Raw genomic sequence first — 12016 nt, forward strand, 5'->3', positions numbered from 1 at the left:
GGCTCCCCACTAGGCGTGGAGCCTGCTTGGGATTCTCTCTCTCTCTTTCTCCCTCTGCCCCTCCCCTGCTTACACACTCACTCTCTCTTAAAAAAAAATAATAATAATAATTAAAAAAAAAAAAAGAATTATTTCAGTGTAACTCAAAATGTACTCAGAAGACCAGTGACATAAGAGTCACCTGAAGTAATTGGTAAAAACAAAACAAAAATTAGGAAGAGAGTTTTTAAAAATTTTTTATGATACTAACACACTGCTCTATACATTTACTAAGCATTCTGTAATAATGCTGACTGAAGCATAAAAGACTTGATGACATCAACTTTCCTTTAGGTTTTGCTTTCACAAATGAACTGTTTTTAAAATAATAAAATAAATATAAAATAAAATATAAAATAATAAAATATATAAAATATAATATATAATATATATTATTATATATAATATATATTACAAAATATAATATATAAAATTTAAAATAAAAAGCTATGATGCACATTTTTGTATGATAAAATGTTGCTGACTTTATGACAAGAATCATACATTTGCAACCCTCAGAAGAAACTGGTTATTTTGCTATGAGCATGATTTCAGGTTATTGTCCCTTTTCTTTTTTTTTTTAAATTTTTTTTCAACGTTTTTTATTTATTTTTGGGACAGAGAGAGACAGAGCATGAACGGGGGAGGGTCAGAGAGAGAGGGAGACACAGAATCGCAAACAGGCTCCAGGCTCCGAGCCATCAGCCCAGAGCCTGACGCGGGGCTCGAACTCACAGACCGCGAGATCGTGACCTGGCTGAAGTCGGACGCTTAACCGACTGCGCCACCCAGGCGCCCCTATTGTCCCTTTTCAATCAGTCATGCCATTATCTTTGAGAAGCTAATAAAATCTAAAGAGAAGAATGAAAACAAACATATAATTTAAAACAGTATATTTCAGGAATAATATTTAATCAATTGTCCATCAGGTTTCCAGGACTTATGATTTACTCTGAAGCCAGTAAATTTACCTTCCATTCAATTCCTTTGATATTTTGTTAACATTTGATTGCAATTCCATATGCTATAAGGTACAACTTTTCAGAGACAATTTTTGTGAGACCTAAGGTCTTCGATAATTAGGCTCATAAATTCAAAGCACAATAATGAAAGGCATACTATCACTATATGATACAATGTTGATACATTTATGTGCCCACTTATAAAGGCAAAGTACTTACTGTTTTTTACTAGCCTTTCCCTATCCAATGACATAACAATTTGTATATCACAGATGCTTGATTTAAAAGCACGTTATTTTCATATTATTTATTAAAAGTGTATCCTTAGCTTCTGATAAAACAATTCATTGAATGATGATGCATAAGGTCTCTACTTTATAGCTATTGGCATATGTTCTGGGTGCTACATATAGTATGGTGTTGTTTTTTAAACAAAACAGCTACTAAGCTTAATTAACTACCAAACTTTCTTCCTTTTTTAATGGGAAAGGCTCTGCAATATATAATAGACAAAAGATTTTGCATCCTGTCCCATCCCATAGTTAGAAATCAATAAGATAATGATTTTTATTGCCATGAGGGCTAAACCAAAATAAAAGCAATAATTAAATAAGACATTCCCAGGAAAAAAATTAATAAAGAGAAACAGATAAATACATACATCCTGGCAATTTTTTTTAAATTGTAAGGACAACAACAAAATTGTATATGCACTAAGACAGGAAAAACAGAATTTCTAAAAATAAGTTAAAATTAGGCTTCCCCACACATCTCTACAGCACAGAAAGCCAGACAATCTTGGAGCAACATGTATAGAATTTTGAGGGAACAGAATTGCTCACCAAGGATGTTGTACAATTTTGTATTTATTTCTTGTGTGAAGCCAGCACAAAAGCATGTTCAGAAAATCACCATTCGTGCTCCCTCCCTGAAAAAATTATGTTTAAAAATATTCCAGTCAATGAAGACATGAATTGAAATTTCGAACTAAAAACGAAAATGAGGAAACTGCAGTCCAAAAGAATTTCTGGAGCTTCCCTTAGAGAGTTTTTAACCTGCCAAATCAGCCACGCAGTTGGATTCTGGGCTGGCTGCTGGAGTATGGCTCTCCCACTGAGCCAGGTAGGATTGAGCTCGGGGCACTTTGACTTTGCCTCTTTCTTGGCAGTGGGACATGAGCTTGTGCAGCCACAGTCAACTCCCCACAATTATCATGGATTTTTTTGTCATGACCGATAATCCCTTAAAACAATATATGCTGTACTACTCTTCCAGAATTTGCTAACAACAGCTAAATCACTTGCTTGTGAGAACACTGTCCCCGAAGACTTTTTAAAGGTGTTGCTCCCTCAAAAACATAGCACTACATAAAGACTAGGTTAAATGCCCTAATAAAATGCCAAGATACCTGAATAATGATTTTCTTAAAACCTACACGATGACGACTCTTTTTAACTAGAAAAAATTGATCTCTCACAAAGCACATTATTTATCCTTTTCTAGGCCCTACTAATGATTTTCGTTGCTATCTCTGCTTAAACATAATATATACACAGAGAAAAATCATGTAGGGATATACGCCAAGATGGAAGTAGTGGCCATGTCTGTAGGTGCTAGAATGGTAGATGATGGTATTTTTTCTTTAAAGTCTTCACTATTTTCTTGGAGCATCTGGGTGGATTAGTCATTTAAGTGTCTGCTCTAGATCTCGGCTCAGGTCATAACCTCATGGTTTGTGAGTTTAAGCTCCACACTGGGGTCCATGCTCAAAGTGGGGAGGCTGTTTGGGGTTCTCTCTCCCTCCCTCTCTCTCTGTTCCTCCCCTGCTCATGTGCTCTTTCTCTTGGAATAAATAAACTTAAAAAAATCCTCTTCAGTATTTTCTCAATTTTCTTCAATGATTATGTTTTAGCTGTATTAAAAAGTTGCTAAAATCAGCAAATCATATATTAAGTATGAACATGCAACATTATCACATTAATTTAAGAATACACAGAAAATTTTATACCAATACTTATAAATAAGTGGTAGACTACGTAACGCTGTTTTTCACAAGTACACATTGTCTTTGTGATTAAAAAAAAGACTAATTTCATTAAGAGGAAAAGTGTAAAAAATGCTGGGAGTCATTTAATACTTTATGCATTTTAGAAGGAGGAAAGGTAAATACTGAGAAAAGAATCCCACATATCTTTTCCTCTAAGGCACGATTTCTATCCTGTTTATACCTCCCTTTGTACCCATAAAAATATATCTATTATTAAATTTGGGTTCTTATAATTGGCTCTAAAAGATTGTGCCCATCTTATGCTTTAAATTCCATTCCTCAGGCCTTCACTGACATATGTTGCACAAATGATCATACTCCTCCAGTGTGGCCAGATGTGTTAGTCAAATACTATACATAGATTTGACTGCAGGTTTGGAAAGGCTTCTTTGTTCCAGTGTTTTTAAAGGGGCTGATGTTAAGTTTTCCCATTTTTCCTTTTCCTGCTCTAGTCATTTTACCTTTGGTTAATTAATCCATTCAACTTTTAGTTTTGTAACTCCTTTACATTTGAGGAGCTCTTAGCCAGTTCATAATGACTGGTATAAAGAAGTAAGTGAATATGTTCTAGACACTTACTCTAGTCCAGTCTCAAGCATCTGTATTGGAAACACAACACGACAAATGATTTTTTGGTTGTAAGATTCTGTTAAAATTGCTGCCAACTTCTTAGGATAACTTAGTGGCTATGTAGGGGTCAAATTCCAACCAAGTAAAAACCATTTATGATTGCAGGAGAGAAAGAGCTCTAAAATTCACACAGAGCATTCATCCCTAGGTATTTTTACATATGACAATGTAACAGTGGTTCTTACCTAACCCTAATCATTTTGCTCCTGGTTATATCTTCCCAAAGTCCTCCTATGTACCCTTTTTCTTGCACCTCCAAATAAAATGCATCAAAGTGATAAAGGGAGAAGGAAAACAAATGCAGAGAAGTATCCTTAAGCATAGAAAGCACACTTTCAAACTGACTTTGTTTCAAAGGCCTGGGTTTGTCTGTAGAAGCCTAGCCTACATGTTTGCATATGCTTAGGGACATGTTGTTTAACCTTTGGAAGTATATACTAGTCTGAAAATGGATTACCAAAACCCAAACTAAGCTTCTGGATTTCACTTCTTGTTCAAAAGAGCAGTGGTAAGAAAATATTTGGGAGAAAGGATTAGTTTGAGGAAATCTTTCTCTGGTAATTTTGAGAAGGAAAGAGAATGGTAACCAATCATGGATGGTAGGCAGGATAGATAACATATCCAAATCGCACATGGTGTTATAACTGAATACAAAGGCTAAAATAATGCCTAATACTAGATAGTTTCCTTGAATTGTCTCCAGGCCCACAATATCTCACCAATGACTTATCTGTATGTAACATAAAGAATTAGAGATTCCCTGGAGACATATCCTATTGGAAATATATCTTGACTACCAAGTCATCCCAACTCACAGGTCTGTCTACCCTATCAAACAGATATGGACTGAATTTGGTGGGATAATAAACAATCTTCAGTCTCAGACCATATGAATTACTACAGTGATTTATGCCAAAGGAGCAAGGAAAAGCCTCCGTCCTCTCTTCAGTTCTCCTGGCGGGGACAGAGCACAACAGATCAGTATGTCCAGGCTCAGCACAAGAAGAGCTATAAACCTGAATTTCTCAGAAGTGTTTTGAAACAATGTCAGAATTCCTTGAATTGCTGATAAAGAGAAGAAAAATCCCTTCTTCCTTTTCTTGAGATAGAAGTTCAGCCTTTTGGTTTCGAATTTAAAGTATAGTCTGCCTCTGCTAACACAGAAATCACGAATTGTCCCCTGGCTACATTTTAAGAGGGCTCCTTATTAGTTTTCTCAAGCCCCTTATAAATATGGGAATAAGGTACTTTATAGTCAAGGTGTTACATATAAAACAACCCTAATACTGTGCTAGCAGATGTTGTCTAAACCAACAATGCCTGTACATTCAAGATGTAATATTTAAGCTCTCAAGTAATAACATATTTAGTGAGAATACTCCTATAAGACCTAGTCTACTATTCACTTGACCACATTAGAAAAGATTTCCCTTTTCAAGTAAATAGGTTACTCTTAATTAATAGAGAATAACATCCAAAATCATTATTTCCTAGTATGGAGAATAAAGAAGCACTACTGTTTTCAGATAGGAAATCATTTAATAGATATCTTACCTGGGAAGATACTTAAAAGGTAGGGTAGATAAGGGAACTTAATGACACTCTGTAGTAATTTTCATGCTAGTAAAGGGAGAAAATGTGGTTTTTCATAAGGGAATTTATTTTTTAACAATTTAACAAAGAAACAGGATAAAATCTAAATAAATGTTTACTCTTATTGTTTAATTTTAAAGAAACAGTTGCCCTCCATGGCAAACTTCATTACAAATCTGCTCATTAATAATCTAAATTATATTTTCAAGGATATTAGTAAGAAAATGACAGTAGAAAGTAGAGCGAACCTTAGTGCAGAATCCATAGCAGTTTCTATTCATAACAATCTCTTCCTATATTGGATATATTGAAACATATTAAATATTTCAAAACTGCAGGAAGAAGAGGAGCAAAATTTTTGAAACCATGTTGCTAACATAGAGAAAAATATAACGATCACTGTATGCTTTCTGGTTTTCCATGTACCATTTAGGACTTGGCTGTTTTACCAAATGGAAATGACAGTGACAATTCCTATCAAATGAAGATGAGCATATCTATTGAGATCTAAAATGTAAAAAGTAGCAAACGGGAGGCACATCCAGTGCCCTTTGGAAGGACAGCACATTCACAGGTCCCTTCTCCATGGAGAAGTTGACCAGTGTTGAAAGGCCACATAATGGTGTGTCATTCAGTGGAAGGAGAAATTCACAAGCTCAAAAACAACCATCTCAAAGTGGAAAGATTTGGTGTTACTAGTGTTTCCATACAATTGAGCCAAATAAAATAGACCTTCTCTTTTCCTTTTGTTTATGAACCTGAATAACAGATTAATCTAGGCTATCACTGTTCTTCTTTCATAGTGTATTCTCATGAAAAAAGATTTCCTTTTCCACTAGAGCATTTGGTTTCCTCCTCTAAATCTGCCATGTTCACCAACAAAACATTTAAGGTTCAGCAATTCCTATAGGGAAAATACCTTCAATAACTGGGTTCTAGTTCTAAATAGAAACAATTTCTAAAGATTCTTTTCCCAGGAAAAGAATTCTTATTAATTATTAATTCTTATTAATTTGTAATGATTTTCACTTACATTCTTGAATCAAATCTTAATTCAGATTAAATCTGCCAAAATTCCAGTAGGAACTCTTTGCAACCTCATTATCTGTGTCAAGATAGAATTCACAATTAAAAGCAAGGAAAAGCAAAGCCCAGTACTGCAGAAATTACCTCATCTGATCCTTTCTTTTCTCCTGACTTTGAAGGTGATCCACTGGTTTTTTCACCGGCATGCTATAAAAACATAAAAAGGAAGAAAGATAATGTTTAAAATAAGGAGGTGTTACAAGATAATGTAATAGTGACTTTATTCCTGAAGGGCTAAATATGTATACTGTACAAACAAGGACCCCTTTAATCTTCCTTCTGAAAATGTTGATAATTCCACACTGACATGGGTGGCTTTCAAAAATCAAGAGAAGCTACAGACATTCATTTGGGAGGTAGAAAGTCAGTCTATAATTAACCAGACATAGATCTGATGGTGATTCTAAGGCGGCATCTCGTCTCCTACAAAATGCCTCACTTAATTTTAAAGCCCAAATTGCCAGTGTGGGAGACATGTGGTTCCTCATGGAAATGTGATGTCTAAGGACCATGTTGAGTCTAAAACCATACTTAAGCCTCAGTTCAGCATGGGCTCGACGGACGACCATAGCTTCCAAATCTACCATCACTTCTGATGGTTCTTGGGAATTACCCAGAGTTCTTCTTTTTTTTTTTTTTTTTTTTTAATTTTTTTTTCAACGTTTTTTATTTTTATTTTTGGGACAGAGAGAGACATAGCATGAACGGGGGAGGGCCAGAGAGAGAGGGAGACACAGAATCGGAAACAGGCTCCAGGCTCTGAGCCATCAGCCCAGAGCCTGACGCGGGGCTCGAACTCACGGACCGCGAGATCGTGACCTGGCTGAAGTCGGACGCTTAACCGACTGCGCCACCCAGGCGCCCCACCCAGAGTTCTTCTATCTGAGTACTCACAAATGCAGGAAGATAAACCCTGAAGGGTAAAGACCACACCTACAACTTCTATTTATTATGGCTTTGGAATTTCATTATGTCCAGACACAGAATTATTTTTCTCACCAGGACAAATGAATGAAATGAATGAAATGAATTTCCTTTTTCTCACCAGAACAAATGAATGAAAAATAAGTATTTTTATGTGTTACATAAAACATTCAAGTAGCTTACAGCCTCATTTGTTTTGATAATAAGATAAAATAAGCCATAAAATTTATTGGATTTTTTTGAGAAATAAAAAACAAACAAACAAACATATGTTCCTGAAAAGGGTTACAAAGAATTGTTTCACTTCTTGTACATTGTGGGATACGCAAGAAAGTGGGGGAAAAGAACCTCACTAAATATAAGAAAATAAAAGCTTACCATTGGGTTCAATCCTGACCACCTTCAGTTAAACCAAAATATAAAACCCATGACAGTCCCTAGAGCAGAATCATAACCTGAATATGTAAGCCAATGAAATTATTTGAAGAAGAGTGGCAGCAACAGTAATATTAATGTTAATAATTTATATTATATTATGTATAATAATTAATAATTTATATTTTCTATTTTTTTTTAATTTTTTTTAACGTTTATTTATTTTTGAGACAGAGAGAGACAGAGCATGAATGGGGGAGGGTCAGAGAGAGAGGGAGACACAGAATCCGAAACAGGATCCAGGCTCTGAGCTGTCAGCACAGAGCCCAACGTGGGGCTCGAACTCACGGACCGCGAGATCATGACCTGAGCCGAAGTCGGCTGCTTAACCGACTGAGCCACCCAGGCGCCCCTATATTTTTTATTATCTACTTTAACACACACTCTTATTTCATACAAAATAGAAGCTCATGTGATTTTTGGTATACGAAAAACTAAGAATAAGAAGAATTCAGTGAGCTTTTCACAAGGACCCATAACCAGTAAATGGGAAAAGTTTGCAAAGCAGCTTTTCTGACTTATAATATATTGCTTGTCACTATACCATGCTAAATAGAATAAGGTAATATTTCCTTTAGTCATATCAACATATATTTTAATGTTTTAAAAAGCCCAAGAAATATCAGACACATGGAAGAAATCTTGCATTAAGTGTTCTCTGTACACAGGGCACCTGGGTGGCTCAGTCAGTTAAGCGCCCAACATCAGCTCAGGTCACTATCTCACAGTCTGTGATTTCAAGCCCTGTGTTGGGCTCTGTGCTGACAGCTTAGAGCCTGGAGCCTGCTTTGGATTCTGTGTCTCCCTCTCTCTTTGTCCTTCCCCCACTTGTTTTCTCTCTCTCTCTCTCTCTCTCTCTCTCTCTCTCTCAAAAATAAACATTAAAGAAAAGAGTTTTTGTATGAAAAACTAGGAGTAAATCGCTTTCTTGTGTGGAAAATTCTCCCCAAAATGTAGCACCATCATGGATCAGGGGGTGGAATCCACTGAAAAGCAGCCAGCCTGCAAGAGTTTGGTGAATGAAGCCCTGTTTCACCATGATGTCCTAGTCTAGTGTTTGTCTATCTACAGTTGAGGGTAATCAGTATTGAGTAGTTAATGAATCTTGGGAGAAAAAACATCTAAAAGCCCACATATATATCAATGCTAAATGGTAAATGACAAATTTTAGAAGATTTCTGAAGGCGTGACTAGAGGGAAGAATCATTCACCATTTGCAGATAGAATTTAAGAGGGATAGATCTATAATGACAGATTTACCCAATTTGTCTCCTTCCAGAATTGGTAAATCCAGTGTTTTACTGAACGTGCTGCATGCGTCATTTACTCTTCAAGAGGTATTAGTATTCTACTTTACAAACAAAAAAACTAAAAACTTAAAGAGTCAGTTGCTTTTGTCTGGTAGAAGTCTCCATGCTCTCCTCAAGGACCCCTCTGCTTCCTGCTCATGTGGCAAATATATATTATATGTTACCCTACAGAAAATGTTCAGATAGCCCTTTGTCTCTACATTTTAGGTATATAGATGTTTTTCCTTAAATTTTTTTTAAAGGGTCCCTGGCTGGCTCAGTCCATAGAGCATGTGATTCTTGATCTCAGGGTTATGAGTTCATTGGGCATAGAAATTACTTAAAAAAAAAAACAAAAAACAAACAAACAAAAAAAAGGGAATGCAAATAAGTAAATATAAGAAAAAGTTTAAAAAGTCATTTTCTGGGGGTGTTTCAAAATTTCATTCTTCTGGATTAATCAACACTATCAATCACTTGTTTCCATTTAAACACTCAAAATTCTACAAATTATGTAGGCTCCAAATAGTTTGGGAGTGGTATATGTTATGAATACTTTTTCAAGTGCTCAGTTATAAGGACAACTTACAAAAATTATGTTCTATAAGAACTGGTATTTCATGACTTCAAAAGAAGTATTTGCTGTCAGTAGGAAGCTTTTTTTTTTTTTTTTTTTTACAATACACAGAAGTATACTGACATAAAAAACAATCAAATGGCAATATTTTTAAGGAACTTTATGGATTATATTTTCCCACTTTCTTTGTTTTCTTTTTAACCCCACTTTTTAGTATATATTTTTTTCTTTTTTTTAAGTTGATTTATTTATTTTGAAAGAGACAGAGACAACATCAGTGTGGAGGAGCGAAGAGAGAGAAGGAGAGAAAGAATCCCAAGCAGGCTCCGTGCTGTCAGCATAAAGCGTGACATGGGGCTTGAACCCACGAAACTGGGAGATCATGACACTAGCCAAAACCGAGAGACGGATGCTTAATGGACTGAGCCACCCAGGCACCCCTATTGTAAATTTTTTCTAACACAAAGAAAAGTTAAAAGAATAATACAATGAGTGCCAATATTCTTACTACTAGATCTATGACTATTAACATTGTTCCTATAATTTGCAATATTTGCATATATTACAAACAGATCTATCTACCTGGATTTGTATATGTACCTGTATTTGAGAGTAAATTACGGATATCCTGAAACTTTATCCGTAAGCATTTCACTAAGCATCTCCTTAAACTGAAGAATTTTCCCCAAGTAACTCCAATATCATTGTTACTCCAAGAGAATTAACAAAAATTACCTAACATCATTTAATTTCTAGTAAATACCAACCTTATGAATGAACCATTTCTCTGATCATTCCTTGGGGCTTATTGAATATTCATCAGTCTATTAATGATGTAAAATCAGTTATATCTTTTCACTGTGAGATATTCAAAGTGCCTGATTTTTTATGTTTATTTTATTTTATTTTTTAATTTTAGAGAGGAAAGCAACAGTGGCGCAAAGAGATAGAGGAAGAGAGAGAGAAAATCTCAAGCAGTTTGCATGTTCAATGAAGACCCAATACAGGGGCGGATCCCAAGACCCTGGGATCATGGCCTAAGCCTGAACTCAAGAGTTGGACACTCAACAGACTGAGCCACCCAGGTGCCCCTAATTTTTTTTTTAACATGAACATAGTTAACACACAAAGTGCCTCATTATTTAATCCATGGCATAACTGAGCACTTCCTACACAACTGAGCTGGTAGAATGAAATATGTCAGATTCAATCCAGCATAGGAACCTACCTGCAGCAAGGTCTTTCTAAGAGGGAAGAGAGAAGGTTTTGTCCACTACCTCACGCAGTAGGTGGGGTGGGGAGAGGTGAAAGAAGCACGGAGAAGGGAAGTACTGACAGGTCTGGAATGAGAACTGAAACCACAAAACTGATAAATCCAGGGAGGACTTTTCTATATGAGGAGAAGGAAAAGAACATGTTCTAAGCACCTACTTACTCTGTGGCTAGCCCATTGCTAGCCATTTCCCCTAAGCGATCCCCTGCACTCCCCTCAGCAACTCCAGAGGTATACACTGTCACCTCATTTTATGGATAAAGAAATAGACAATCTGAAAGGTGAAGTCCTCCTCCATCATACCACATATCCAGATTATAGTCTATCGCCCAGAGACTGTGCTACTCTGGATCTAGTGAAAAGCTAGGTGAGATCTTAAGATCCACATCAACAAAGTCTCAATCCAATGCTCTGAAATGAAAACAACAAACCAAAACAGAACTTCCCTATTCTGAAAGTGGTTTGCTTTATAAAATGGATCAAACAGGCCAGTATGTAAATTCAGTCCTGTATTAGGAGCTGGAGGCCAAAGACAGGAAGAGCAGGATGCCAACTCTCATGCAGTAGAAATTCACTGGGAGAACAAAGCTGCAGAAGATAGGACACTCAGGGAGTTAGGATGAAAGAGATGGTATGTGCAGCAGGAGTTGAGAAGCAGGGAGAAAGCAGATAAGGGACTTCACTGTCTTCCCCCCAAAAGGAATAATTTTCCAAACTGTTTTCACCCCCATGGATCACTGCGTATTTGGCAAGTACAGCGGTCCTCTATCCTCATTGGAGGGTACAGCATTTATAGGCTTAAAATCTTCAGCCATAGCAAAGCCAAAACCTGTCCGGAAATCAACAAGATCCAGGAGCAGTAAGGCTGGCAGCCTGTGGGCTCACCCCAGTGAGGATGTGTGCTAGTGAGCATCTGGGCACCCTCCCTATGCTGCCCACATACACTCTGACAGACACAAAGTCAAGGGCATACATAATGGAGAAGAAAATAAGGGCAAACTTATACACATACATAAAGGAAGAAGGAAGATAGAAAAAATCGGAGCTTCTGCAAATGCAAACCCAGGTGAGAGTGCCCAATGCTAGTGTGCTTCTGAAATGTTTTTGCTTTAATTTAAAAAACAAAAAAACAAAACAAAAAAAGACAAAGTTTTCTTTTAG

At 36.4% G+C, this 12016-nt stretch overlaps 1 protein-coding gene across 5 annotated transcripts in view; it reads right to left on the reverse strand.

Annotated features, from left to right (window-relative positions):
• CAST (calpastatin) overlaps nucleotides 1-12016 on the reverse strand; it is a 108401-nt gene that overhangs the window by 88106 nt on the left and 8279 nt on the right. For all 5 annotated transcript variants that reach the window (XM_058726623.1, XM_058726612.1, XM_058726602.1 and 2 more), the window contains exon 2: nucleotides 6442-6504. In XM_058726623.1, the coding sequence (XP_058582606.1) occupies nucleotides 6442-6504 (63 nt within the window). The remainder of the gene's footprint in view (nucleotides 1-6441; nucleotides 6505-12016) is intronic.

The sequence above is a fragment of the Neofelis nebulosa genome, chromosome 1 (assembly GCF_028018385.1).
Source record: "Neofelis nebulosa isolate mNeoNeb1 chromosome 1, mNeoNeb1.pri, whole genome shotgun sequence".
NCBI lineage: Eukaryota > Metazoa > Chordata > Mammalia > Carnivora > Felidae > Neofelis > Neofelis nebulosa.